The sequence below is a fragment of the Accipiter gentilis genome, chromosome 3 (assembly GCF_929443795.1).
Source record: "Accipiter gentilis chromosome 3, bAccGen1.1, whole genome shotgun sequence".
Classification (NCBI taxonomy): Eukaryota; Metazoa; Chordata; class Aves; order Accipitriformes; family Accipitridae; genus Astur; species Astur gentilis.
In genome coordinates, this window is record NC_064882.1 from 30,219,561 (window position 1) to 30,247,403 (window position 27,843).

The 27,843-nt window shown below is 34.4% G+C and overlaps 1 protein-coding gene across 17 annotated transcripts in view; it reads right to left on the reverse strand.

The window, feature by feature from the left end:
* The window catches only part of SLIT2 (slit guidance ligand 2), a 274,923-nt gene that overhangs the window by 23,105 nt on the left and 223,975 nt on the right, over positions 1–27,843 (reverse strand). For 10 of the 17 annotated variants that reach the window (XM_049795067.1, XM_049795038.1, XM_049795029.1 and 7 more), the window contains 10 exons: positions 27,317–27,385; positions 24,778–24,849; positions 24,482–24,553; positions 23,037–23,108; positions 20,342–20,505; positions 18,058–18,090; positions 14,723–14,847; positions 14,492–14,589; positions 12,921–13,060; positions 8,849–8,875 (listed from right to left, as the gene is read on the reverse strand). In XM_049795067.1, coding sequence (XP_049651024.1) covers positions 8,849–8,875; positions 12,921–13,060; positions 14,492–14,589; positions 14,723–14,847; positions 18,058–18,090; positions 20,342–20,505; positions 23,037–23,108; positions 24,482–24,553; positions 24,778–24,849; positions 27,317–27,385 — 872 coding nt within the window. The remainder of the gene's footprint in view (positions 1–8,848; positions 8,876–12,920; positions 13,061–14,491; positions 14,590–14,722; positions 14,848–18,057; positions 18,091–20,341; positions 20,506–23,036; positions 23,109–24,481; positions 24,554–24,777; positions 24,850–27,316; positions 27,386–27,843) is intronic. The other 7 variants (XM_049795113.1, XM_049795103.1, XM_049795081.1 and 4 more) reach the window with 4 other exon arrangements.

Genomic DNA, 27,843 nt, shown 5'->3' on the forward strand with positions numbered 1-27,843 from the left:
ATATAATGTATGCTGTCAATTCAGTGAAAATATCACAGTGACCTGAAAATAGCTGTTTGTTTTTTAAAAGTAACGGCTACAACTTTTTTATTGACACTGAAGAATGCATATTTCATGATATAATAATAACTACTACCTTTATAATAAATATTAATAAATAAATAATAATGATAAATACTAATCTTTCAGATAACTCCTTTAGAAAAAAAAAATTAGTTCACTGTCAATCTTCCAGCCATGGATATAAAGGATAATTTTATGAAATAAATATTTTTTCATTTACAGTATTTATCTAGCTCTGCTGTATAGCAAAACACTAGTGATTGAATCTCTTCTCTCTAGAACAAGCAAGCCATCAATATGCTTTTCTCTTACTTATTTCTAAGCACATTACACACAGAGATACCCAGATTTGCACTATAATTATCCGAACCCCCCCTGTTAATATCACTGCATGTCAATACAATTCCAATTATCCCAAAATGAAAACTTGCTTTCTAGTTTTTCTTAAATATGACTCCAATTTTTTTTGCATTTGTTAATGTGTGATAATTATTTAGAATCTGTTCTGTGAAAAGAAAAGAAAAAAAAGATCTATGTCAAATGTCTACCCTTCCCTGCTGCTAGAAGCAGTGGCTCTAATTTCCAACATGGGCTGTATAATCTATAAAATATTTTAATATGGTTAAAATATGACTTTATTTGCAACTTTATGACAAGGAAACACTTACAGGTGTGTAAAGAGATCAACAATGTCTTGTTTCCTGACTTAACTAATCAGAAGATACCATGAATAGTGCACTTGCAAAATTTATCACTGGTTTGTAAGATAGATATACTCCAGCATCCATATTAAGAATATACATATAATCAACAGGTATAAACCTTGTGCCTGCTGAATTCAGGGACTCCCAGGTCTATCAGGCCCTGAAACTATGGAAGGAGTAGGGTTGGCCCTTTTCATTTGTCAAGTAATAAAACATGAGCTAGTGAGCAAAGAGAAGTAGAACTGTACACCAAAATGAGGAAGAGCAGAAGACAGCGGTGGATGAGCAGACACTTTCACTGCTCAAGTTGAACTTTCCTTCAAAGACACACAATATTTGATGTCCCTCAGTTTTACTTATCTGAGTGTGGTAGTGGCATGCAGTGTAGTTAGCTGAAGAATCAGTATCTGCTGGAGGGCAGCCTGAGATTAAAATAGCGTATAAGGGCTTCACCTCTTTCCTGTAACTAACACAGTACTGAGGATGAGGACAACACCACCATGAATATGGTATGGAGAAAGAAGGACAGACCATTTAGGGACACAATTTGGGTGGAATCAGGAACAGGTAGATTGGAAAAAGGGAGGAAGGTATATAGGATAATAACATTGGAATGGAAATTTTGGAGAGAGTATACAAATGAAGATATCTTCCAGAATTCATATGCATGTGTGTGTATGTGTAGCAGTTCATCAGCTACTACTGTCATTAAGCACTAAGATTTCTGACATCTTACACTGCTCCTTGCCAAGCACCTAGCACCACACAGAAGCTGTCTTCTTGCTTACATGGGCTTCTCTGGAATTGTGGAAGGACACATCATAATAAAGTGAAAGCAGCAGTAGATGGTTAAAGGTCTATTTGTCTTTTTTTTTTTACAGATTCAATAGACCCTCCAGAGAAATTTGTCCTCTCCACAGCAAGTGTGCTTACATACTAGTGTTTAAAACTGCGTATCCTGAATATGAATACTGATTACCCAGGACTTGAAACATTATTTCTAGGACTTATCTCTTAGGGTATGTAGAACTTACTTCAACTGATGGACAAATAAATGAGAACTTAAAAGAGCTGAGGAACAGTCTACATTAAAGGCAAGGATAGAGAAAAAGGCAAAACTGAACCAGAGCCAAAGATGGTTATGCTGGATAAAACCACATCTGAAACATGTATGCTAAGTGTGATAAGACACGGGACCTCTACATCTTCAGAACTGAGAGAAGCCAAAACCAGCTAGACAAGTACTTTGCAACGATCCAAAAGATACAGACTGGTTCTACACAAAGATTAAAATAAAAAAAAATAAAAAAAAATTGATAGCACATTACCAATTTGCAAGTAGTGCATTTTCCCTACAAAAAACGAATAAAGCTTTGAGTTAACACAAGAAAATAGCCTTCAAGCACAGGCTACTTAACAGTCCTCAGGAAAACTGTCAGTAACAATGTGACTTAGTCAATATATGTAGGAAACTGGATAAAGATCAAATGCAGGCCACTGAAGGCAACTAACACAAAGGATTTTAATTCTGTCCTCAAAGTCTCTTCAAATCTCAATGGACTTATTAGTCTGGAAATGTGGAACTGTTATGACTAGGTCAGTGCACAAAGAATCCTGAAATACCAGGGATTCTTTGCATCCCATGATATATCAACCAAAACCCAGTTCCCTTTCTCTTTTCAAAGGGTTTTGTTCAAACAAATACATATATAAGAGGAAGTACTTCTTCACATAGCATTTAGCCAATTTGAAGAACTTGTTGTAATAGCTGAAATCTGTTTAAAGGCCAGCAAGATTTAAGAGTGAGATATAGATATGGGAACAGAGAAGTCAGATTTTCAGGAACATGGAGCAGAATAAGCAAAAACCCACTTGTTTTTTAACCTAGTTTATACACATTCCTATGGCCTACATATCTGTGTATATATGCATATATATATACACACAGACACCCCCATACAAATATCTTATTATAGCATATATTCTATATTAAATTACATGCAGAACTGCAAAATATATGACACCACAATTACAAATAATAAAAATATGGCTGTTCAATACTTACAAGACTTGGAGAAAACTACCTCTAAACCTCTAAACATTCAAGATTCTAACAGTATACCAGACACTTTCTGAAAGTGACATATTGAGCCTATCTTTCAAGCAGGGTTGAAGGTTTGCTATCTCTAGATAGATTCACAGTAAAAGTTCAGTGGAAACCGCTCAAAATACTGAGAAAAAGGCAAATTAGGACTGGCATAATAGGAGCAAGCAATCTCACCATTGCTGTCAATTTTACTGAACTGGCATCAATTTTGCTACAGGATAGTAATTGGGCCATGGCTTAGATTATTATTGGCACAGACCTACAAAATTACTTGTGTGGCAAACAGCTTTATTGAGTAGTGTCTAAGCCTGTCTATTTTTTGATTTTTAAATCCTCCCCCCCATCAAGGTACTTGTAAAATACATGATTTCTTAGTTAGAGTACACTGCATTTTAGTAGTCATAAATTGAAGGCCCTGAACTACACTGAAAGCTGAATCACCTCAGGAAAAGCTCATGGACACATGAAAAATCTTAATTCCCAAGTCATAGCTGTAAATCCTGCATAGAGACTGAGGGTCAAACTGGAAGTTTAAGTTTGAAACAGGCTTACAGTTTTGAAAAATGTCCATTTCAAATTGTAAGATCGATGTCACACTACCAGGCTTCCTGCAGCCAAATGGCTTGCAAACATGATCAGGTATTTTTGAGATTATGGTCAGACTTTGATCTGAGCACTCTGTAGAAAAGTGCACAGACTGAAAAAGAAGAGAAACAATGATTCAAAAACCCATTTGTCTTTAAAAGACAGGACTTTTTGTGCTGTGACAGCATAAAAGGAAGGGAAGTTTCGTCTTGCATTTGCAAACTGCATGCACTGTGAAATAAAATATAATTGTATTACTGGAGGGAGCTTTCAGTTAAACAGTCCATTAGCAACTAGCCTAAGGAAGGAAACAGGAATCAAGGAAAGGACATGGTAAACATGGCAGTCCATGTAGTGAAATAATAATGTAAAAAACCCTATGAACAAAAAAGTCAGTTTTACATAAAGTACAAACTTTCATTATGAAGAGAGTAGCATTCATGACAGACTTGCACACAGGACCAGTAAAAAGAAAAACAAGAAAAATTCAAGATGGAATCCAAAATATGTACATCAGATACTGAACTTCTAAATGAAAATATAAATACCAGAAGAACAAACCAAAATAACCCAAGTGTGAGACCTTCATTTGTACTGTTAACAGATTTATATTCTGAATGGAGCATTCCCATAACCAAAATATATCTGTTTGTGAAAAAGTTAATAAAAAGGTAAGTAAAAATATGTTACATGGAATCTGAACCACTGAAGAATAGTTTCCGGGTAAAGCAACAGCTCTTCTAGTGTACTGAATAACCAGTGCGTTATTCAGAACTTAACTGAGACAAGGTGAAGGGGAGAAAGTAATTTTGTTGAAATCAAAAGATAGTGATGAAAGTGAAACACTTATTGAAGGAAATATCTGATTTACCAAGTTAGGTTCCTTGGCTTTACTGGAAGGAAATCTTAGAGTTCCCTGATTTGGGAAGCATAACACAATGTTTTAAAAAAACATACTTCAAAAAAATGAAAAAAGATTGTGAAACAGTGTCTCAATTCAAGGAAGCTTGACACCAATGCATGTGTATATTCTTTTATTCATCTAAGAGTATTGTAACTGTGGCTTTTGTAAGAGCTTGGCTAAGTAATTATGGTTTTGAAAGATGGGAAAGTTTCCGTATGTAGCAAAATAAGCAATAAATAGTTTGTTTAAAAATAAGCAGTGGATAAAGTGTCAAAAATCCTATGAAAAGCTTCCAAAGTTTAATTAGAACCAGCAGTAACTCTTTTTATAAGACATCTTGCTTAATTAATCTAGGAAATCTGGATTCTGGTATGGAGTAGCACTGCAACCAGTGGAACTCTGTGTGGTCAGCACAGTCCAAATGAACACAACCCTCCAAGGTCAAGACTGGAATATTTACTGAGATTTTGCAGCTAGATATAGAGGATGATGCAGACTTAAACAGCCAGCCAACAATATTAAGTATGGATGATGAATTGTATGTCATCCTTGGTAAACTAACCGAAGTTACAAGTTTGCTAGATTCACATGTCAGTTTGTGTTTCCTCTGTGTGTTAATTCACTCTTATGACTTGATGAGATTATAAATCACAGAAAAACTTTATCATAGAAACATAGAATACCAGGTTGGAAGGGACCTCAAGGATCACCTGGTCCAACCTTTCTTAGCAAAAGCACCATCTAGACAAGATGGCCCAGTACCCTGTCCAGCTGAATCTTAAAAGTGTCCAATGTTGGGGAATCCACCACTTCCCTGGGGAGACTATTCCAATGGCTGATTGTTCTCATTGTGAAAAATTTTCCTCTTGTGTCTAATTGGAATCTCCGCAGGAGTAACTTGTACCCATTACGCCATGTCTTTCCCGTGTCACTCCTTGTAAAAAAGGAGTCTCCATCTTTTTTGTAGCTACCCTTTAAATACTGGAACATAGTGATAAGTTTTCCCTTAAGCCTTCTTTTCTCAAGGCCGAACAGACCTTTAGCTCTGGCTTTTCCAGACAGAGTAGTAGTACAGAGTAGACATGTAGTACAACAAATAATAAGGAACAATGCATTGAGGTAAAAAAAAGATTTACATCATTGTTATTTTGAATACTTGGGCAATAAATTAAAAATACAGTCAAATAAAGCAATGTCAGCCACTATATTTCTGAATGAAGAGGAGAGCTCTAACACAAATGGACATGGGCTTCTGAATATAATAGCACATTGCTAATTACAGGCAAGCTTACTGAAGAAACAAGGTTAAAATCACTACCATATTAGCAAAGTTGAGTATGATACTAGAATAAAAACTAGAGACAGAATGCAAAAGAAGGAATGGTCAGTTTTAAATATCAAAATCAGGTTTTTGCTAGAAGACTTATTTGCTGTTCCAAAGCTAAAATAACAAATATATATTACAGTCTTACTGGTAATTGCTAGAATAGCAGGATTTTCTATGTGTACATATATGTCCATTCCAGCTTCTGAGCTTGGTTGTGACATACTGTGAGTCAACTTCTACAGTATTTATGTTTTATCATCTAAGTAGTATTATCTGAGTCTTTGACTGGAGGTCTCTTTAATTACTTCTGATTCAAATAGCCAATATATTGTAAGAGTGGTTGGAAAACGTCAGTGCCATTTAACTATATAAAGTGCTGCATTTTTATGAAGTCTTGAGTTTGATGAACAGTAGACAACATAAATTATTTCAAATCTTGAGCTCATTATTCAGAAAAGACAAATAAAAATTACTACATAAGGGAGAAGGTTGCTTATAATTAAAAAAAGTTCACAGTCACAGTAGGATGCAGTTTGTAACATCTGAACATTTTGTTGGAATTTAATTTTGAAGTAAAATTCTAGATCTGATTCATTGCTGGATTGTTCCTATATTTCACCATTGCTTAACTCTGTTCATCTATCCACCATGCTTGTGGATCAAAATGTAAAATGGAGCTTACTTAACATTTCTAGTTGTTTTACATATGCTGCTTGGCAGTAACAAAGAAATACTAACTTTAAGGCAGGTAAGCTGTAAGACAACTAAGGAAAACAAAAGGATGGATCATAGACCAGAATCAGTCATGACAGTGATCAAACTAGCAGCAAGTAGCTCAGCTTGCCAAGGATATAATTTATATTCTGCCTTTATGAAAATGCAGTAAAATTACTTTAACACTTGAGCTATTAATACAAAACAGTCATTTGAAGTATATTAAGCTAGATTAAACAGAAAATTTTACAATGAGTGATGAAAAGGAAGAGTAGCAAAGGCATCTATTCTAAGAAGTTGTAACACGTGTAGTTCTTAAAAGAATGAGGATTATGATCCTCATTTAATGAAATAATTAAAATTTTTATCAAGTTTGATATGACATGATTTGCATTTGCGTGCTTAAATTTTAGGCAGGTACTTATTTGATTACCGAGTGAATTGAAAGTAATAACTCAACTCCTTTATTGTAGTAGCAAGGAGGCCATGTAATGAAGTTTTGAAACAAACAAACAAACAAATATATCTATGTGTCTATGGTTTGCCTAAACTGAGATAATTACTTTAAATTATTCTTTTTTTTTTTCTTTTTTTTTTTCTTACCGCTGTCACAATTCAAAAGATGTCTGGCATGATAGAACTGACTGATCCTCCAAGCAAGTTATAGACCATTATAACTTTCATGTTCAGCTGGCAAGCTAATACAAGTATGTATCACATACACATCTGCTTAATTTTGGTGCTGAACTTAGTTCATATCCCCTGGGTGTTTGACAATTTGTTTGTGAGGAATTTGTTCTTGATATAATCACTAATTTTAATATGTTATAGTTCACACTTGTGTAGTACATTTACAGTGACTACAGTTCTGTTTAGGATTCATGGCCTTTAATCCCATTTAAAGACATTTAAACTATCAGTAAGACTAATTAGGCACAGGTAACAGCTGCTTCCACTTGAAATGGAGACTTGAGTTTCTTCACAGTAGCATCTTCCCTTTACATTCTATTTGAAAAGCTATTTTTCATAAACATAGAAATTAAGTTTTTCTTTTAATTTCTGGAAGTAAATCCTAAAATTCTTTATTTTACGCTACTGGAAAAGTGTCAGAGCAAATTTTATCCATGAATCACAGATGTCAAACTAGTTATTGTAACCTGCTCGGTTTTGTTTGTTTGTTTGTGTTTTTTAATTAAAAACAAGAATAACAAATAACTTAACTTTTATATTTATTTAAACTTGCTTGCACTTTTCCTATTTTTTTCTAGAGACAAGTACTCTTTTATAAAATGAACCATTTTCATACTGGGATAGCAACAGAACAATGTAGAAAAAGTAACTTAGGAAGTGACAAGGGGAAAGAAAAACAGGAGGCTATCTTTGTTGTCCAGATAAGTAATAATAAAATCCAAATACGGCAACATGTCTAAACGCAATACAGCTTTAAGCATGGAACACCTGTGGTTGGAATAACTTTCTGGAAATGTCTTGTTCTCTCCATCAGTTACAGAGAGAATTTAGGGTCTGAGTTTAAGTTGTAAGAACTATTCATCAGGTATCTAAATTAATCAACATAGATGGTATGATTGCAGCCTTGCTCAACATGTCACTTCATCGATAATGAACATCTTTTTATTACTAGTGAAATATTATATTGCTTTATAGACTGCACAACATATTTCTCAAATTAAATTAATGGCCAATACACTACAAGATGATTAATTTGCTTTTAAAACTAAATATGTAACTTCATAAATATGTAGTCACTGATTGTATTAGCTCTCAGATTGTATAGATGATCAGATTGTACAGAAGATGCTTTATCTCTGGTAGAGAAATAGGTGTTAAGCAGAAACTTTAAAAAAAATAAAAATCAGAAACACCCAAAGTTAGTGTCATAAATCTCTCCACTGTTACCTTCTTACACCATAGCCTCAGCTTAATGTGGTCATTTCAATTTCTTTAGATATTTACAGCAAGAAAAAGGCCACAGAAATGATGAGCAAGAACTGATGAGCAGAAATGATGCCATTTTATACTCCAGCATATTTTCTAGTACCATAATCTACCAAAGAAATTACAGCAAAACACTGCTATAAAACAGAGAATACATTAGAATGGACCCAATGTATGTCTTTAAGGTGATGAGAATAAAGATTTCAGAAGATCACCATGTAAACTTTTTTGTTAATCCTAGTTTTAATACATCTGAAAAAAAGACAATGAAGGTAGTATTAAAGTACTCCTGCACAGCGATCTGCATCTTCAATGACATTCTTTTGATATGTATTCACAGCAAGAGCCAAGAGCCTAATTTGAGGATTTGCAATGAGCTTTCTAAATTATATACGATTTATTGATCATTTTTAAGAACTGAAATCCATGCACCTTTAAGGAAAGTGAGAAACCAAAGTAAGTGAAAATAGGCTTAAAAGACAACTGACCTTTTTCCACTTCATTCAGATTAGCAGCTTGCAGTGACAAAGACAGAAGAGACAAGAGACTTTTTACATTGTAATACAACAGCATAGCACATTAAGCTAATGCACAACTATAGCAGCAGAGAGGTTGATATAGCAAAATGAAGCAAGCTTCAGAGTCTCACCTACAGCAGAGCAAAACAAACAGAAAAGGTAAGAAGTGCATGCCACTGGTGGCATAAGAAAGGTTTTACTTCTGGATCAATTAGATCTGTGATCTAGTGACTGATGATAATGAGCAAGAGAAATGATCACCTATAATCTAGAGAATGTACATAAAATGACCTGAAGTTTACTAGACTGAGGTTAAAATAAAGGAGATGATAATGTTAAGAGAACAGCGAGGTTAAAGAGTGCAGGACGTAGTGAGGTATTTTAAATGTTTTATTTCTCAAGGTTTCATCAGACACGCTGAGTGTCCGCTGATCCCATTTGCTTACTGTTTTTCACAGTTACAGTCTGTGATCTTAAGAAAGCTCATAGTGTAGTCCAAATACTATTCTTTGTCTTTCCACCTGTAACTGTGGAGGGAAGTGTAAAACTTAACTAAGGCAGAGAAAAATGGATTCCTGATTCTTAAGCAACAACATATTAAGCTTTTTTAATTGTTTGTTTTAAAATCGACACTGCATACTTGAGAAACATCAGTTTTCAAGGGATTTTTAGAAAAGTCAAAATGTGACTGTTTGGTTTTGCACTGCAACATTCTTTACAACATTTTTTGCAGTTTTTGTATGTATTTTCACAGTTAACTTGAGATTCTAACAAGCCCTTCACGTGAAAATAAAACTTTAAAGAAGAATGATTTACATTTCATACCAGCAGATTTCAGCTTACTTCTTCCTTGTACTGTGCTACTGAAATGTAAAGCATATTTGCATATAACCATTCACCCAGAAAAAGATTCTGGGCTGGTGCTCTTCCACGTTCAGTACATACATGCTGTGACATCTTGAACACAGACAATTTGAAGTATTGCCAACAGAATTAAAAGAGAACAGGACAAGCCTGTGGTGGTATTTTCCTGGTATGTATACTGTCCCAGACTCCTGCAACTTACAGCTCAGGGACTTTCTGAGCTAGAGGTAAGTATCTCTGAATTTCAAAATCTTTTAACCTACTGAATATATAGCCTGTTTTCCTGATTGTTAACCTACTTTTGCCCAGCTAGTACATGAATTAATTTAGCAAAAAATACCTTTCATAAAAAAAAAACCACATTAGCAATATGCATATCTGATCTTAACCTGTTAGAACAGACACCAAATCCAAATGTTTACAAAGTTCCTCATGAAAATCACTGTCTCCATAGTGGACAGGGATTCTGTTATTTATCTTTCAAATCAGGCTACAGGCCAGAGGAAAAAAAAAAATTCCTATAAATAATTTGGTACCTCATACACACTTGAGGCAATTGTAAGATTACTTTATATTCTGAACACTACCATTTCTAGATCCTGATGTGTCCAGACTACTGTCAGCCTAATTCTTAACACTGAAGGTTACTTAATTATTATGCAAGATCAAGGATGACAGGAGCAAAGACCCCTTGAGTAGCTCAATGTTTTATATTTTCTCCTTAAAATTAATGTAAAAAATGACTTAGGGTCTCACACATTGTGTCCTATCCTCAGATGCTTTGTAAGATAGATAGTATATTGTAGAATTCTGTACTGTATCCTGCGGAATGGAAAACCTGAACTTGTCCTACAATTTTTGCCCAACTTAACTATAATATGAGTTGAGGCTCTGGTGTTGTATGTTTAAAAAAATACAGGTGTCTTTGCTTTTGGTAAGGTGTTGAAAAAAATCTGATGACAGTGTAAATTCTCAACATTTTTTTAATAAACAGAACATCTAACCTTAACAATTACAAGTAGATTGTTCTGATTTACTTTAGAGCTTGTGGGAAGATTCTCACCTACTCACATGACTTACTGACTTCAGTAGCAATTATGATTAGGCATTGCATCGTGAAAGCAAATCCCCTTTTCTGAAAGAATTACAGTTAGCAAACAAAAGCACCTGCCCTGTAAACTCATAGTATTTTCCTTTTAGAATTATGCACAATTATGGATCAAATTAAAAAATACACTTTCTTGTATTTTGACTAAAGAAGCACAACTGCAATACAAACATCAAAAACGATACCAATGTTTATGCTCTTCTTTTTGCTCTAACCACATAGATGTATAGAGAAATGCTACAATTGCCGTTTTTTTGTAAATGTAAAACGTATCTTTCAATTACAATACCAGAGAAATGCTACAGGCACACTTAATCAAAGTTTTAGGGTAGCACATATAAACAAGCCTTTGTATCCACTCCATAAAGATTTAATACAAAACAGTCCTTCCTATGGCACAGTGTAAGTACACCAAGCTATTGACTCTGGCAGTTAAATGCACCTCAAGCAATGTTGAAAATGAAGGAATGAACACCACAGGTAAAAACACCTGCAAAGCTGCAGAGGAGGAATGCACTTGCAAAATGAATTGTCTACTATCTAAGAGATATATGAAAACTCTTAGCATGAAGCCACTGAACAGGTATACTGAACTGATGTGACTTTGGTTTGCTTTCTTCCAGCCTACTCAGTAGAATATCTAATCCCATTTTTAAAGGAGATAGCAATTGGTTCCAGGGGAGCTGAAGCTTGACTCACTTATACCTGAAATATTAGTTATAGGACAAATAGCAAACACCTGTCTATACTTATTGATGCTGTTACCTCTTATTTGTTTCTAAATCTTGAATTGTAAATTGCTCTTAGGTGTTAAGGTATCAGTACTTGGCAAAACAGTATTTTGTCTAAGCAGAATATTGTTCTTCCAGATGTGAACCATCCACTTATTATTAAATACCTTATTCTGGCTACTTATACTTTTAAGCTGTATTGCTGTAGGTATTGTAGCTTATTCTGTATGGGGAAATTTCTATCAAACATTTACCCAGCATAACTACTGAATGAATACATATATTAGATTATGAAGTTGTATTTCTTATACTTGTGTTCTATCATCTTCACTCACAGTGGGTTTCCAAGATTTAAATATTGACTTTAAATCTGAATACCCTAAACCATCTGATCAATCCAATAGGTTGTAGGAATAATGATGGAAATACCTTGGATTAAAAAGGAGTCAGCTGTGTTTTCAATAAATTAAATTAATTCAGGAGTTCACCTCTCCTCCCAGTTTTCCAGACCTCAAATTTGATTGATTGATTAAAGTAAAGATATAGGATGACCAAGTGGAGTTAACTCCCAGGTTATGGTGGATTTTACATTTCTTTTTTTATGAATTTCAAATCATGGTTTTGTGATTTTAAGCTCTGTGTTCTCCTAGTGGTCAACTAGCTGACAGAAAATAGATCCGTCTAGTTAGAAAAAACTATAAAACAGATCAATGTAAACAATAGATCCTACTTCTTGTTCTCCAGTGCTGCTGTTCTAACTCTCCATTCCCACAAAGATGATGACAGCAACCAAGAGACCCTCTGTCTCAAAGAGAGGGGAATGCTTTGGCCTGCTGCCAGCTGCCAGAAACAAATAATTAGAAACTCTCTAATGATTTTTTTTGTGTGTGCTAGAACAGAAAGCATCACACTCTGCGTTTATGTTTCTAATGGAGTGGGAGCATCCAGGAATGCCAAATTCAGCTCCCTACTGTCACAGACAGATCCTTTTCTGCCCTGTTAGTAACATGAGGTATACAGGATAAAAGCAGAATATTTTTCAGATTTCTACAGCTGCAGAGGTTTTTCATTGGGGTGTCTGGGTTAGGTAAACAGTAGGGAGAGACACATTTTGAATGATCTTTTACATAACAAAATGCTGTAATTTTAAAACTAACAAAGGATTTAATGAGTAGGCATTAAGTCTACTTTTGACTACAAACCATATAGGAGAAAAATATGGAGGGAAACCTGGCTTTAAGTCAATTGTAGAGTAACTACTACTTCACCTACAAACTGCAAAATATTACTGTTCTGCTAGGAATTCTTGAATTACCTGTACTTTCTCTTATACTCTTACCTGTGTATTCAGGTGGACAAAGGCAAGTATAGTTATTAATTCCATCCACACAAGTAGAATTATTTTCACAGTCATTGTCTTCACAGTCATCAACATTTACTTCACAGTTTTCACCTTCAAATCCATCTGCGCAAGTGCACCTGTAATACAGAAAACAAAACTAACTACATGGACATTTAGGTAGGGAGACCAGACAAGAAGTTCTGTAATTAATAAGTACAATGATTCATAATCACTATCCCATAAAGGAGCATGGTTGATATAATGTAAAAACCCATACAATAAACATTTCCAAAATGTTTTTCATTTTTTAAATTACAGAAAAAAGGCTTCTAAATTCGTGCCCTAATCTTTAGTTTTAGGAACTTCTTAAATTAAATCACTGAACATTCTTTTTGAAAAATGTGCTACCTTTATATTACATGATTAGATTATATTTCTTATGGAAAGTGTTCCTTTTGTTTTTTTAAAGTTAAACACATGGAAAGGACAGTGGAATCAGAGATTAGTATGTAATGTAGTATTCCACTATCACTTAGTTAAATGCACCAATATAAAGGTCTGTTTAACATTCCATGCACAATACAAGCATTAACATATAAAAACAAAACCTGTATAAACTTTTCAAAGCAGTAATTTTTTTTTTTGCTTTCAAGTATGTTTATACAAAACAAAAACATCAAAATGTGCAGTAAATGTAAAAGATCACTCAAACATGACTACACATACATTTTCATGTAATATGCACTATCTATAATTTCTACAGCTTTCATTATAAGATCGCTTTGATTTTCAAAACATGTAGTGTTTAAACAAATAAATGAAAAAGGCCAAATTCTGAGAGATGACTGTCACTTTAAATTCTAAAGGCATAGTATTAAGATGTATATGCTTAATTTTTAATAGAAAACTATTTAATCTTTGGACAGAATTTGGATTAAAAAATAAGAAAATGTCATAATGAATTGCAGGATAATGAATTGCATCTTTTTGAAGTGTCATTTCTAACAAGCTTGAGGTGTAGATTATTAAATGACTAATAATTTCACATAAGAATGCTAAAGAACTTTATTTCATAATTCATGAAGTACATCTGGAGTAATTGTACTGTGTGATTAAATAACTCAAGATTAAAAATGCTCACAGCATGTTTATCTGCTGGCATAGTGAGTTTCAAATGAATCATTAATTTTCTGTTTCACTGGGATTTACATTTTATCATTTACATGCTGTCTGTTGAAGTAATACACACGACAACAGATGAATTGTGAGATTTTTTCAGCAGGGATCTAGCTAGCTATTAATTAGCATAATGGAGTCAATACTGTGTTGTCTTGACCTGATATGCCTCAACTAATCACAGTCATTTGTTATTGTTTTTAACAGTTTCAAAGCTTTAGAAGCTTTCCAAGGATGGCGACGTGTTCTGAAAATTTCAGAAGCACTGACAATCTGCCTTTGTGGTGCACTTACCAGCAAACACAGAGAACCTCAAGATTAACATCAAAATTATTTCAGCATACAAAACTCAGTAGTTTTCCATCCTGTTATTACAATTAAAAACAACCTACCAGAAACCATCTTTTTCTCCTTCTTTCAAATGACAAGTTCCACCATGGTGGCATGGGTTACTAATGCAAGCATGAATGGGAATATCACAGTCTTGACCCTATGCAGGGAACAACAATTATAATTTAAGAAGAAAATACAGACAGTAGTGGAAGGGAGCCAAATAAAAATTAAAGGTTGTTAAGGAGAAGCTTACATTTCAGTAAGCTTTTCCCTCTTCATTCAGTACCTACCTTGAAACCATATGGGCAAGTACATCTATAGAAGTCAACTGGATCATTGTTGCAGGTTCCATCATTTTTACATGGATTTGATAAACAGGGGTTACACTTAGCAAGAATATTAACATCCACGGGCCCTTAAAAATACAAATTGGATAGTCAGAAACAAACAACTACTAATTTACATTTGACAGGATATATCTGTCACATTGCTTTGAATTTTAAAATGGAATTTATATTTTTGACTTTGTGGTGTTTCTACATGAATGAAATGCTGGACTGTCTTTAATTCTTTTGACATGACCAAATAAATTTGGGATTGGATTTTTGGTTTAATTATCACTTTTTTTTTTTTTTAAAGAAGCTGACCCCAAAGTGATTCCCATATCCCCATTCTCTGATCCATGATAATTACCTTCCCTTGGTATTAACAAAATGAATACAATTTCAGCTTTTGTCTCTCTAGGGGGTAAAAATTGCCTATGAGAAAAAGGGCTAACACAGTGTTACTGAGAAAACTATTTTTAGTGGTTTTTTGTTTTAATTTATTTTTTTATCTGCAGGATCACAGAGATGGCAAAATGAACTGGTAAAATTACTTATAAAATGATTGAATATCTGTGAACTGTAATGTAAATTGCATTATCCAAGCTATCTTATTGCAAATAGCTCTGTATTGCGCCTTGCTCCCTTACGGAGTCAGCCAGTTCTGTGCATTACTGCCTTAGTTGAGCCCACAAATAATGCAAACTGTACCATGAATCTTCAATCCATGTTTGCGGTCTAGTTGCTTATATTAATGATTGTGACGACAGAATTCAGAAATGAACACTGACAAAATCTTAAGTTTCAGAAGCCAGGCTTAAATCCCTGTCCTACATAAATCTTATCCCTATTCTAATAATATTTTTTAGATATTTATTTATTTTTCTGTTGTTTTACAATTTTAATACAGCCTTTTCACAGTGAATTTTCAAGTTAGGAAACATCAGGGTTTTGTTGTTGTTGTTGTTGTTGTTGTTTGTTTTTTTGTCAAACAATCAAAGAAATCACTGCTTATTTGTTAAAAACTAGAAATCACCTGTGTATAAATAATGATTCATTTTCATACACTTTGTGGTAGAAAAAAGTTTGATTACTGTAAGAGAAAACAGGTGACTTGGCCAAATGCCTATTAAGAGAATGAACATACATTCTCGACTATCTCCAGCTCTATTGCCTGATGACTTTACTGCCTCCAGCTTGATTTCAGATTTCACCTGTGAAAAATCCCTTCAGTTATCCACAGGTGATTTGTACATTTTAAGGAATAACCAGTGATTTCTTCTAACTAGACACAAACCCCAAACTCCTAAGACCTACTGGTGGAACTGCCTGATTGCTCCATAACAGGTTTTACTCAAAATGAGCCAGACTGCAAAGTTTTCCAAGCTAAGAGGGCACTTTTACTGAGATATGGGGGTTTTAGTTTTTTTAAAAAATGCAATTTCTTAACTTTCTTTACTTGTTTTTCTTTGCAAAATTAGTCTCAGGTAAGTCATTGTAAAGGAGCTGGCATGGAAGGAAGCTGTGTGATTACAAAAATTCAGTAGGGGGTGTTAGACAAGAAGAGGTTGACTTTTCTTTTTATTATTTTTTTAAATCTGCAGTTGCTGGTATGCTTCTGTGTCACAGCTTGCAAGCAAATCCAAATGGATGAACATGGTAATCTGTGATAAGACGCTTATTGCCAAAGCCACAGTCTATATGGATCATTGACTATTCTTGTCTTCATTACTTTACTTTGAAAGAGAAATCTACACCTGATGAAAGTTTCTGTTAGACCAGCGAACAACAGAGGTAGAAGAGTTGAAACAAAAACCGTAGAATTAACATCTAGAAAGTCCTGCCTGTGTACTCTAGACTACTGCTGATTATTGCTAGAGTACATTAGGAGGTTCTGTGAAAAAAAGTAAGGTGCAAGAGGCACATACTGAAAAGAAAATAAATTGTAACACTGTACTGTAGCCTCAAAGTCTATGCTTCCCTGCCTCAACTGTTTATTCTGAACATCACATCCTCTTTTCTATTTCTCATGCAATAAAATGCTAATTATTTGGCATGAATTAAAAAAACATTCAGTAACCAAGGTTATTTACCCAAACAGATTAGCAATCTAAATTTCACTTCCAAAACAGAGCCAGAAAATGGAACCTAAGTCTCAACAAGACAGTAAACAAAACTGTATCTGATTTTGTGCTGTAAGCATTTATTTCTAACTATTATATATGTAGTATCAAATAAAAAGTTAACATTTTGATTTATCATTCTTCAGTTATAAGATCAAAAAATGGAAATGTTTCAGATATTTTTACTGAAGTCTAATAGAAAGGCAGTTCTGGAACCTATTTTCATTTGCAGTATACTGTTCCGTTCCTCTTTCTGCTTAGAATCATAGAATCATTTGGGTTGGAAAAGACCTTCAAGATCATCGAGTCCAACCATCAACCATGCCCACTAAACCATGTCCTGAAGTACCCTGTCCACTTGCTTTTTGAATACCTCCAGGGATGGTGACTCAACCACTTCCCTGGGCAGCCTATTCCAATGTTTGATAACCCTCTCAGTAAAAATTTTTTTCCTAATATCTAACTTAAATCTCCCCTGCCTCAACTTGAGACCATTTCCTCTTGTCCTATCTCCAGCCACCTGCCAGAAGAGAAGAAACCAGCACCCACAAAAGACTTGCATATGAAAAAGAATTGGGTTCATAACTATTGTTCAGTTTTTCATACTGTAGATATACATATTCTTTAATAAGGCCTAACTGGAAAAAAATCCTTAAAATAAAAGAAAAAATAAGCAGTATTCTTTTGCAAACAGTGAAAACCTAACTATTTTATTGACATAGACACACACATGTAGCTATCTAACAATTTTAAAGAAAAACATGACACAAACCCTCTCAAAACCACCTTCTAGAGAAACCTGTTGCAAGAAAAACTTTGAGCTCTGTCATTTTATGACTCCTATTCTCTCTTGCATATGGTCTGAAAATCAGTATCTAGACTGATTCACTTACACTAAAGCAGCTAATGAAATCACTGATTTTAGTACAATGCAGTGGAAACAATTGTTTCAGTTAGGTAATTTTCAGACCTGAAACCCTAGCTTTTAAAACAACAAAACTGTTCGTACAATATGTTAAATGACATATCATGAAAAGTCAGTTTTAAATTCATCAAAGGGGAAAACAAACAGTAAACATGCGTGTCTTAGGAAAGAAGTATGCTTGAGGTACACAAAAGGAAGGTCAGAAGGTCCATTCTTAAGCAGATCACCCATTTCAGATCTACTTATAACCTTACCTGGTATCAGAAAACCACAAGGCCCTGGAATCTCTAGAAGCAGGGCATGGATGGTAAAGGGGTAAAAGTAAAAGATTGAGAATCTGTTAGAGGCCACATAAAAAAAGAAAAAAAACCACCCATAAACGTAGAAAAAACAACTGAAAAAGAAAATACTAAAGGATGATTCCTGGAGTAAAAGAATTCATAAAATTAGAGTAAGGTACAGTGATTTTATGGAGCTTTACAACTGAGATAGGACTTCATTTTAAAATGCACATTTTCACTGGGAACTATTCGTTATGTAAGTAAAATTCAAGCACCCATTTCACTTTCAGTTGAATCCAGAGATATTGGTAAGAGGGAATTACACACTACTCTCTTCCTGTATATATACAACAGCAGACTACCAACAAATATTTTGAAAACAGTCCTCTCATTCATAGCCTAAAATTTTGGTTCTAATAGGAATATAGCATCTTCCTAATTTCTATTGAGCAGTTCATTTTTAAGCAAAAGATAAAATTACTTATCTTAAGACACATAATGTCTTACAGGGCCATCATGTCATTGAAAAGCTGCTGATTTGCAATCTGTAATTATGAGCATCTTCACAAGGCAGTGGCAGGAAAATTATTTTCTCTCAAAGGTATCCATAATACCAGATCTCCACTCTTGGAAGTGAAACAAATACAGTTCTTACCCTGCATAATAATATAAAGGATATTTTCTGATGGGCAAGACGGTGTAAGTTATACTTTCTGGATTGTCTGACAGAAACATAACAATGATTGTAGGCAGGGGTGATACAGTTTTTAAAACTGACAGAGCTGGAAAATAACCAAACAGGTTCTTCATGTCCATGCAAATATTCTTTCACTTACATCCCTAAAACAGTGTGTAATAAGAGCATATCTGCAATAATGTTCAGTGGATACTTGTAGAGAAAATGATCAGATTGGCCAGCAATGTCCTATCTAAAATCAGACTAAGAGACTTTGCAACAGATGAATGTCATATGCAATGAATGCTGGCATGACGTCAGAGAGGTAGTGTTGAAAAACTGCAAGAAGAATTTGGAGGGAGAGACAATTCATTGGCATTGCAAGAACAAAATGGGTTCCAGTGTTTTTTTGACAGAAAGCCGAAGGAGAGAAGACTAAATAGGATGAACATGCAGTAAAGAACAACTTCGGATGAGACAAACTCCAACAAAGTCCCATTGCTTTTTTAAGGAAAAAATTACAAAGGGATTAAGCTCACCTTTGAAGATACATTAACAGATGAGTAAATCAAAGTAGCTTGAAGATTACCTAGACTGTGAGAACAAATTACTTCTACAAGACTAAAGATCGTATTTATCTGACGCCTTAGAAATAACTACAAGATTAGTAATGTCTTACAAGTATAAGCACACACAAATTTTGTTGGGTTTTTTTTGGTTTTTTTTTGGTTTTTTTTCAGTTGGCAATTTCAATGTTTCTAAATCAGGGCCATGAGAAATGAAGCTATGGCAGAAGTTTTCTATGTTTTCAAAATATTTAAGAACAAGAAATGGATGGAATAGAGGACGATTGAACAGTAAACCAATGTTCTCTCTCCATGTGAGAGAGAACCATGTTTTTCTAACCAAAAAAATAGAGGTTCAGAAAAAGAACCTAGGAATTAACAGACAATAATGTAAGTTGTGGTATAAATGGCAGCAACATTGGTACCAACATGGAGATAAACACTCTTGGTCTAAACTCTGAGAAACCTCCCCAGTTAACATTTTAGGATGAGACCTCTAGAGAGGTAATCACATCTCTCTGTCTATGTGTTTTGTTTTGTTTTGTTGTTTTTTTTTAATGCTGAAATATCAGAGGAAGCATTCTGGATGTATTGATGAAATCAGTTGCAGACTGCAAGGTTTATGGATGTATTTAAAAATTTTACTGTAAACAGTCTGAAGGAAAAGGATGTTCTTCGACTAAGGGAAGTGTAGATGTTTAAACTGCAGTTCATGACTCAGACAAGTACCAAGTACCTATGTACGTCCATGTACTGAGGAATACTGTACTGCAAGTTCAAAGACTTTTTTCCTCCTCCATCTATTTGAAAAGAAATAGGCATTGAAGTTTTTAAAATAAATACAGTTCCTGAATAGAATCAATGTCTACATCCCTAGGTATGAAGAGGAATGATGACAAGGCTGCGTGAAGATGCTGTAATAAATGTATTTAGAGCACAGAGGACTATTTCATAGCTCAACTATTTGTAAAAATTCAAAACTGACACTTCAAAGTGAAAAAACCAAAACCAGTACCTTGGCAAGTAAATTTTTTAGACGGAGTTGTGAGAAGAAGTTTATCTGCCATTTCTCCAGGACCAGCACAACGTGCAATACCAGGTTCTTTGTATTCTGATTTTACCCAGTCAGATAGCCACTGCATGTTACAATCACAATAAAGAGGATTTGCTCCAATAGCCCTATGGAAAGCAGACAAACAAAAAGGGAATAAAGTTTTAAATGGTTGCTTTTAAAACGAGAAGCCAGAGAACAGGTTGGCAAAAAAAAACTTCAAACCACAAACATGCCCTCCCTCCACCAAATTGACCATAAGCACATGAAGTGTCTGGATTTGGGTTCTAAATCAAGAAGTGATAGTTTTAGCAGTAAACTTGGTCCAGAAACCTAGCTATTCTTAGCTGCATTATGTGTGAACTTTGGAGAGCTAATACTAACTAGCTCTGTTTCACTGTTGCTATGTAATGGCCAAGTTCAGCTGCATCAGCAGAATGAAACTGATACTGGAAAACTAAGTTAGCAAGAATAAAGTATTTCTTCCGAAGCAGCCAAGGCAACCCCAGAGAGTTCCACCCTGATATTTTTCCTTTTCAGTTTATGGCTCCCAGGCTGGTACAAACCATCTGTTTCTAAGCTTCCAAATTTGATTTAATTATTTCCTCTTTGGAGCTCTCCCACTGAACTCACAGCTATGTGCAGAATTCTGTAAGAGGTCTCTGCTGCATAAGTAAATAAAACTACATTATCCTAGCTTTGTGGTAGCTACATAAGAATTGCCTTGTTATGAAAACAAATCCATTTCTTTAAATAAATCTTTTTTTTTTTAAATTAAAAAATAATTTAGCTAAAGATTTTCAGAATTAATTTCTGTAAGGGCTTTTTAAGTGTCTATTTGCTCTGCTAGAAACTATGAATACTCTTAAAACTCTGAGAACAATGATATGTTGTGTAGTTAATTTGGAGGATAGAGGCATTATGCCATTCTACAAAGATGTACTCATATTCCTTTTAAGGAATACAATAATCATAGAACTTTCAACAGATAATCTTGACATGTGCACACACTGTCAAATGGCAGTATTAGAACATCCTACTTCTCCAGATATTTCAGTACTTTTTTTTCAGATTGTTCCACAACTTTGCATCAGTGGGTCTTCTAGAGATACATGAAAATCTTTGGCAAGCAAAGGCAGTAGAAACTACCACTGCTGAAACACTCTTTTCTGCCACACTGAGCAGGAAGCCCTCTCTTAAATATTACTACATACATCTAGCTGAACATAAGAATATATATATATATATATATATATATATATATATATATACTTGTTCAGTCAGGCTGAAGTCAGAGCAGTAACAAAAATCATACCTAGTGATAGGGAACCTCCCATGCAAGAAAAAACACCTAGAATTTGTCCACTCCGTATTTGCAAGAGCGAACATCAGCCTGAACTGAGATAACACAATTGCTCTGCTAAAATCAGAATGTTAGCAAGGATAACTGGCAGCCATTAAGAAAAAAATAACAGCAACAGCAATCAAATCTATGTAAGTTTTACTGATATTTCATGCAAATAAGCTAGTTTAATAGTAGCATTTGACTGAATTATCAATGACTTAAAGCTTAATCAGTATCATCAAATTTCTGAGAATTGGCAAATTAAATGTAAATGTCCAATACTGAACTAGAAACAGATAATTAAGTTTTTAACAACTGCAACTGTTCAGAAACATAAAAACCAGATATATCTAAAGGCACTAGTCAACTCACTCCTCAATTGCAAGCAAAGATTTAATAACTATCCATAAACACAACAAGGTTTACAGATAGGTAACTTGTTCTAATCTAGGTTCCCACTGAAAATTAAAAATAGGAAAAGTATTGCCTCAAATTATGTTCTGACATCAGATGCCATGTATTCTATGTCAACAGACACCAACACAGAATCACAGAATAATTTAGGGCACTCTGGAGGTCATCTAGCCTCACCTCCTGCACAAAGCAGGACTCACTTCAAAGTCAGAGCAGTGTTGCTCAGGGTTGTGTCCAGCTGAGCTCTGAAAATCTCCAGGGATGGAGATTCTTCTGCTTCTTTGGGCAACCTGTTCCAAAGCTGAATCATCCTCACAGTGAAGGTTTTTTCATTATGTTCGATCAAACTTCCCTTGTTGCAGCTTGTGACTATTGACTCTTACTCTTCACTGTGCGCCTCTGAGAAAAATCTGTCTCCCTCATTGCTGTAATTTCCTTAGCGGCTTAAAGACTATTAGGTCCCTCCTTGGTATCTCCTCCTCCAGACTAAGTAAGCCCGGTTCCTTTAGCCTCTCCTCACAGCTCCTACGATCCAGCTACCTCCCCACTTTGCTTGCCCCTATCCTGGATTTGCTCATACACATCTGCTTTTTATGGGAGAAGCTGAACACATATTCCAGATGTGGTCACTATCCTCAGTCACCTGGCTGCTCGCTTTCTAGTTCAGCCCGGAGCATCTTTAGCCTTCATTCCCATAAGGGCACATGGCAGACATTCAATTTGCTGCCTACCAGGAGGCCCAGGATTTTTCTGCTGAGCTGCTAGCTCTCTGGCCTGTCCCCAGCCTGTACTGATGCCGTGAGTTTGTTCCAGAGCAGGCCTTTGCATTTTGTCTTTGTTCAACTATATGAAATTTTCTAAATGTAACATAAAAAATACAGTTATCATCTGAATACTCACAGGTGTGATAATGCTGAAAGATCATTAAAAGCTCCTTCAGGAACAACAGAAATATCATTGCCATGTAAAGACCTTAAAAAGAAAATAAACAGAAAAATATATATGCATAAAAATCAGCAGGTTAACTTTGCAAATTTCATCTTCTGTAAACAGTTTTCAGCTTCTCACAATTTTTTTCTTCCAGTTCCTCAGTGTTTCCAGCTGTTTGTTTTTTTTTTAAGCTCTAACTGGCAGCCTACTTGTCATTTGATTTTTTTCATCCTGAATTTCATATGAAATGTTAATAACATGATTCTATTAAAACTGAAAGAATAAAGGTCGGTAAAAGTAGGCACACTTCTGCAAATTACTGACTGGATTTAGGGATAGGAGAAGAGTTCTTATTTCTGACTTTTTCAGCAATTCCCTGAATTTCCCATTAATTATGTTCTTCTTTTTTTTTTTTTAATCTTTCATGGATTCATAGAAAATACAGGCATTGACTGTTCACTAGTGTAAGTATTATGGTTGTTGCCCTAATTTGATAGTAAAGTTAAAGAACTAAAGAACTTATTAAGCATCAATACCAGGACCAGTGTTATGTCTCCTGTAGCAAACCTGCACAAAAATATCTCTCCTCTTCTATAAATTCATTCAGTTATGCATATATCTAACACAAATAGAATTATGGTTCTTGAAATTATCCATAAATATATAAAATAATTGAAGCTATGTGGGCACACTTAAATAACGCCATGATTGAGATGTTTAATCCAACTAGACTATTAAATGGTTATAAACTACCCAAATGGAGGCAAAAATTACTTGTTCTGCTGGGGACTTTTGAGAAATAATTTTTGCAGGTTTTTTTTTTAATGACAAACTGAAGCTGTAAACTAGATTGACTGTTCTTTATTTTCCTTTGTCCCTTTATGTGCCCTTTCAACCATGTTTTTCCTAGTGGTAAAATGGAAAGTTTTCTTGGAACCAAAAAGCAATTTTATTGATTTTCAATAGTTAACCATGATGTAATGGGTTTGGAAATATTCCCATATTAAATAAAACAAGAAAAAAGAAATTTATTGTTGGAATAAAAATATTCAAAATTCAACTGCAAAACTCCCTCATATATACTGAGGAATTTATGCATATGGCATTTTTGTTAGACTTTAATGCTTATAATAAGGAAGAACTTAACACAAAAAAGAAATACAGCCAAGATTAAAAAGCAGAAAAGTAAAAAGTGTATGTCTGTATATATAATGTTTTCCAGGGTCACATAACTTCTTGTGCAGCATTTTGAGAGTATAATTCCCCAGAATGAAGCCACTTAGATTTTTAAGGCTATGTAATTATCACTTCTCAAATATTTGATAGGTTTTAAAATCTAGTAACTTCCTACAGATTTGCTATCTACTGTACACAAAAATTCTGGAAAATAGCGATGGTTAAAAAACAATACTTACAACAACCTAAGTGATTTCAACCCATCAAAAGTCCGAGCAGGGATACACCTCAGCCGGTTGTAACTAAGAATTCTGAAAATATATAAAATACTGTCAGCAAGTATATCAGCCATTCAGTAAACAATGCAGAGCATGACCAAAACCAGGTTTTGCACACATAGCTAGTTAGAAAACAAGTTATTTTACAGCCTCCACAACAAGCAAGCTTTAATATCAACTGAATGTCCTTTCTTTCCAAGACAAAAAAAACACACTGTAATGCTTCCAAAGAGTCACTGTTACATGTTTAAACTTACAAGGTGAGCAGCTGAGTCATGTTGCTGAAGCTCTGATTAGAAAGAGTGCTGATTCTGTTGTTACTTAAATCTCTATAAAACATAAATTCAGAAATTCAGACCTTAAAATGACTGCCCCAGTCCTGAAACACTGTAAGTTAAACTGACAGATACATTATTTTTATTAGTAGAAGTAGTATCACCATTGGTATCAATATTTAAAGCAGCACATATTTTTATTTTCACATGCCATATACAAGCCCAGCAAGTGTTTAGCTTGATCAATGAAAAGCATTTTCATTTCAACACAGATGAAAAAGCAGCGCAATGCATTCTTATACAACAGCAATGTCCATCATGCTACTGAGTTAATAATGCAATCCTACATGAACCCAAGTATAGAAATGAAAGGAATGTTTTAAAGTGGAAAACATTCTAGTCATGTCCCTAATGACACCTGAGTAAATATCATCTAATACTCTACTTAACACTTACATACTGAAGACATCAAAGCCCAAAGCTATTATTATAAAGACCACTGTCTAAGATTTATAGAGAAAGCCTTAACATCTTTCTTGTTGTTCAATATTCTAATGAATAAAATCTTAAGCATAAGTATGATGGAAGCTGGAGTGGTATGCTGGTAGCTTCAAAGAAGCTTTGAAGAAGCCGTATTAAATGTGAATACTGCTTGTTCTTTATTCTGATATTGTGCTTTAGTCTTCATTTTATGTTCACTATTTCACTATTGTTTACTGTATCTTGTGGTGAAATAATACAGCATTTGTTTCTGAGGGGCCCTTGATATTTTAACTTAAGAGTACTGTTGAATAGCTATGCAATATGCATATTTCTCTGTCTCAAATTTCATGAAAGCATGTAAGACAACTGACTCATAATAATAAACATATTAGGCAAGTATAACAGAGCAGTCTATTCAAAAGAGAAAGAAAAAGTTAGAAATAAACAATTTTCCTTGTTAATCTGGAACTCAGCAGACTCATATGCAATTCCTTGTTTGGCCACAGAAGAACTAAGCATAGTGTTTTGGTTTTCCACACACAGCTGAGGAACATTCTCAACTTCATAACAGCAGTATGAGGATATATTCAGAAAAGATTACAATAACGTGCCCCACAGGTCTGATAAATAGAGACTGTTAATACTCATCTTGTTTGCATTTTATTTACTGTTCAACTATAATTTATTGTATTACATGTCTGCTAAATTGTTTGTGTGTATTTTCTGATTAGGAGGTAAAGTTATACAATTTCTGTCTGTGTTTGTCAAAAACACACCACAAGTACCTAATCTCTGTGATGGAAGCCTTGTCAATATGCCTCTAATTAACCTCATCTCTAGCCATATATCCAGTCTCCACTGATACTGTTACTGCACACAGTCCAATCTATACGCTTGTTTCTGGTACTGAGGTTCTAAAGTTTGTATTTTCTGTGTGCTGCAAGTTAGTTCTTGTATAACTTCCCTAAACAATCCACAAAGATTTCCTATAGGTTCTACGCTGTATACATTTGAGAATATTGCACGTTTTTTTCCTGACATTATTTGCAAAATACTAGAAGTTTTGGAAACATGTTTTTTTCTAAATTTGTGACCGTGACCACTTGTGTCTAGCATGAGGTAAATAAAGGAAACCAAGTTCTTGTTTTTGAATGTCAAACCATTTTCAATTTTTGCAGCAAAGCTCTAAACCCAGTCAAAAAGAAATTTAAGGGATTTTGTTACTAGCCTCCACTTTTTATTCTGATTATAATGAAACCACAAACTGCTTTCAGAATGTTACACAGTTCAACCTCAGCTGGTATAAATTTTTATAGTCCTAACAAAGGCCATGGAATTACAGCCATTTACATTGACAGTCTTCCTGTTTCTCTCACTGTACTCTTACAAGGTAGAGAAATCACATTCAAATCATTCATGAAGTAGAGGTAATAAATTTTAGAGCAGCTAGTGATTTGCCTCAAATCAGAGAGTGAGTCAGAAATAGAGTTGGGAGTAAGGCGTTCTAGACAAGCTCTCTTCTTGAGTCATTAAACCATATATTGTGGGAGAAACAGAAGGGGTTACATTCAAGTGTTACAACAGCAGTATGTGCTATTCCTATGCAAAGCATACCACAGAATGAAGCATAGGACAGAATGTTTCTTTTGTAAATGAAATAATTCTAGTGCCTTTATGGAGCTTCGTAACAAAATGCTGTATTACCCTAACGCCTTACCCTAATCACCCTAACTTTGTAAGATTTTACATCCCTTTTCAGGCTAACTATAATTCCTGCTTATTTACTTTGTGGTGTAATCACTGGAATGAAATACCCCTGCTTATAAAATGTGACAGAGTATATTATATGTAGGATGTGTTAAGCCAAATAAAATATCCTCTGTTGTAAAAAGAGGTTGCGCATCGTATTTGCTAAAAGATAAGGTACATTTTATGTTTTTTTTTCTTACAAGTAAACCCAGGTATAATGTAGTCGGGTATTTTGTTTTGGTTTGTATTTTTTCATTGTAGTAGAAGATGTTGCTCTAAAACTACTTACATAAGTGTTAAATGCTTGTAGTTGGAAAGCTCTTTTGGAACAAGGGTAAACTGATTTCCATCCAAGTAACTAAAATAGAAAAATAAAACATAGAGCATTATGGTTTTTGTTAAAACAGTAGCATCTTCATCTACTAATCTTAGAATCCAACAGTAAAGTGAATAACAAACGAATACATACTATTTCTGTTTCATACTAAAACTTGCCTACAAATTTTGTTTTTTAGAGACACAACTGAGGACCTGTAGCCTAAGATCCAAATGCTATTGTATCAGATATTATGAGTATTATGAAGTAACAGTAATAACAACCAACTCTTACATAGTATTTTCTGTTATTTCATAAAGACTCTGCAAAATTAGGTCCTTATCATCTCCATTTCACACATACCTACAGGTGAAAAGTAAATCTGACTTCTGCAACTCGCATTAAGTGTGGATTTTGAGTTATTGTACATAGAAACAGACCCTGACATTGCAGAGGTAGTCCTTTACAGTAGAAACAGCAAGGGCTGGTCCCAGCTCTAA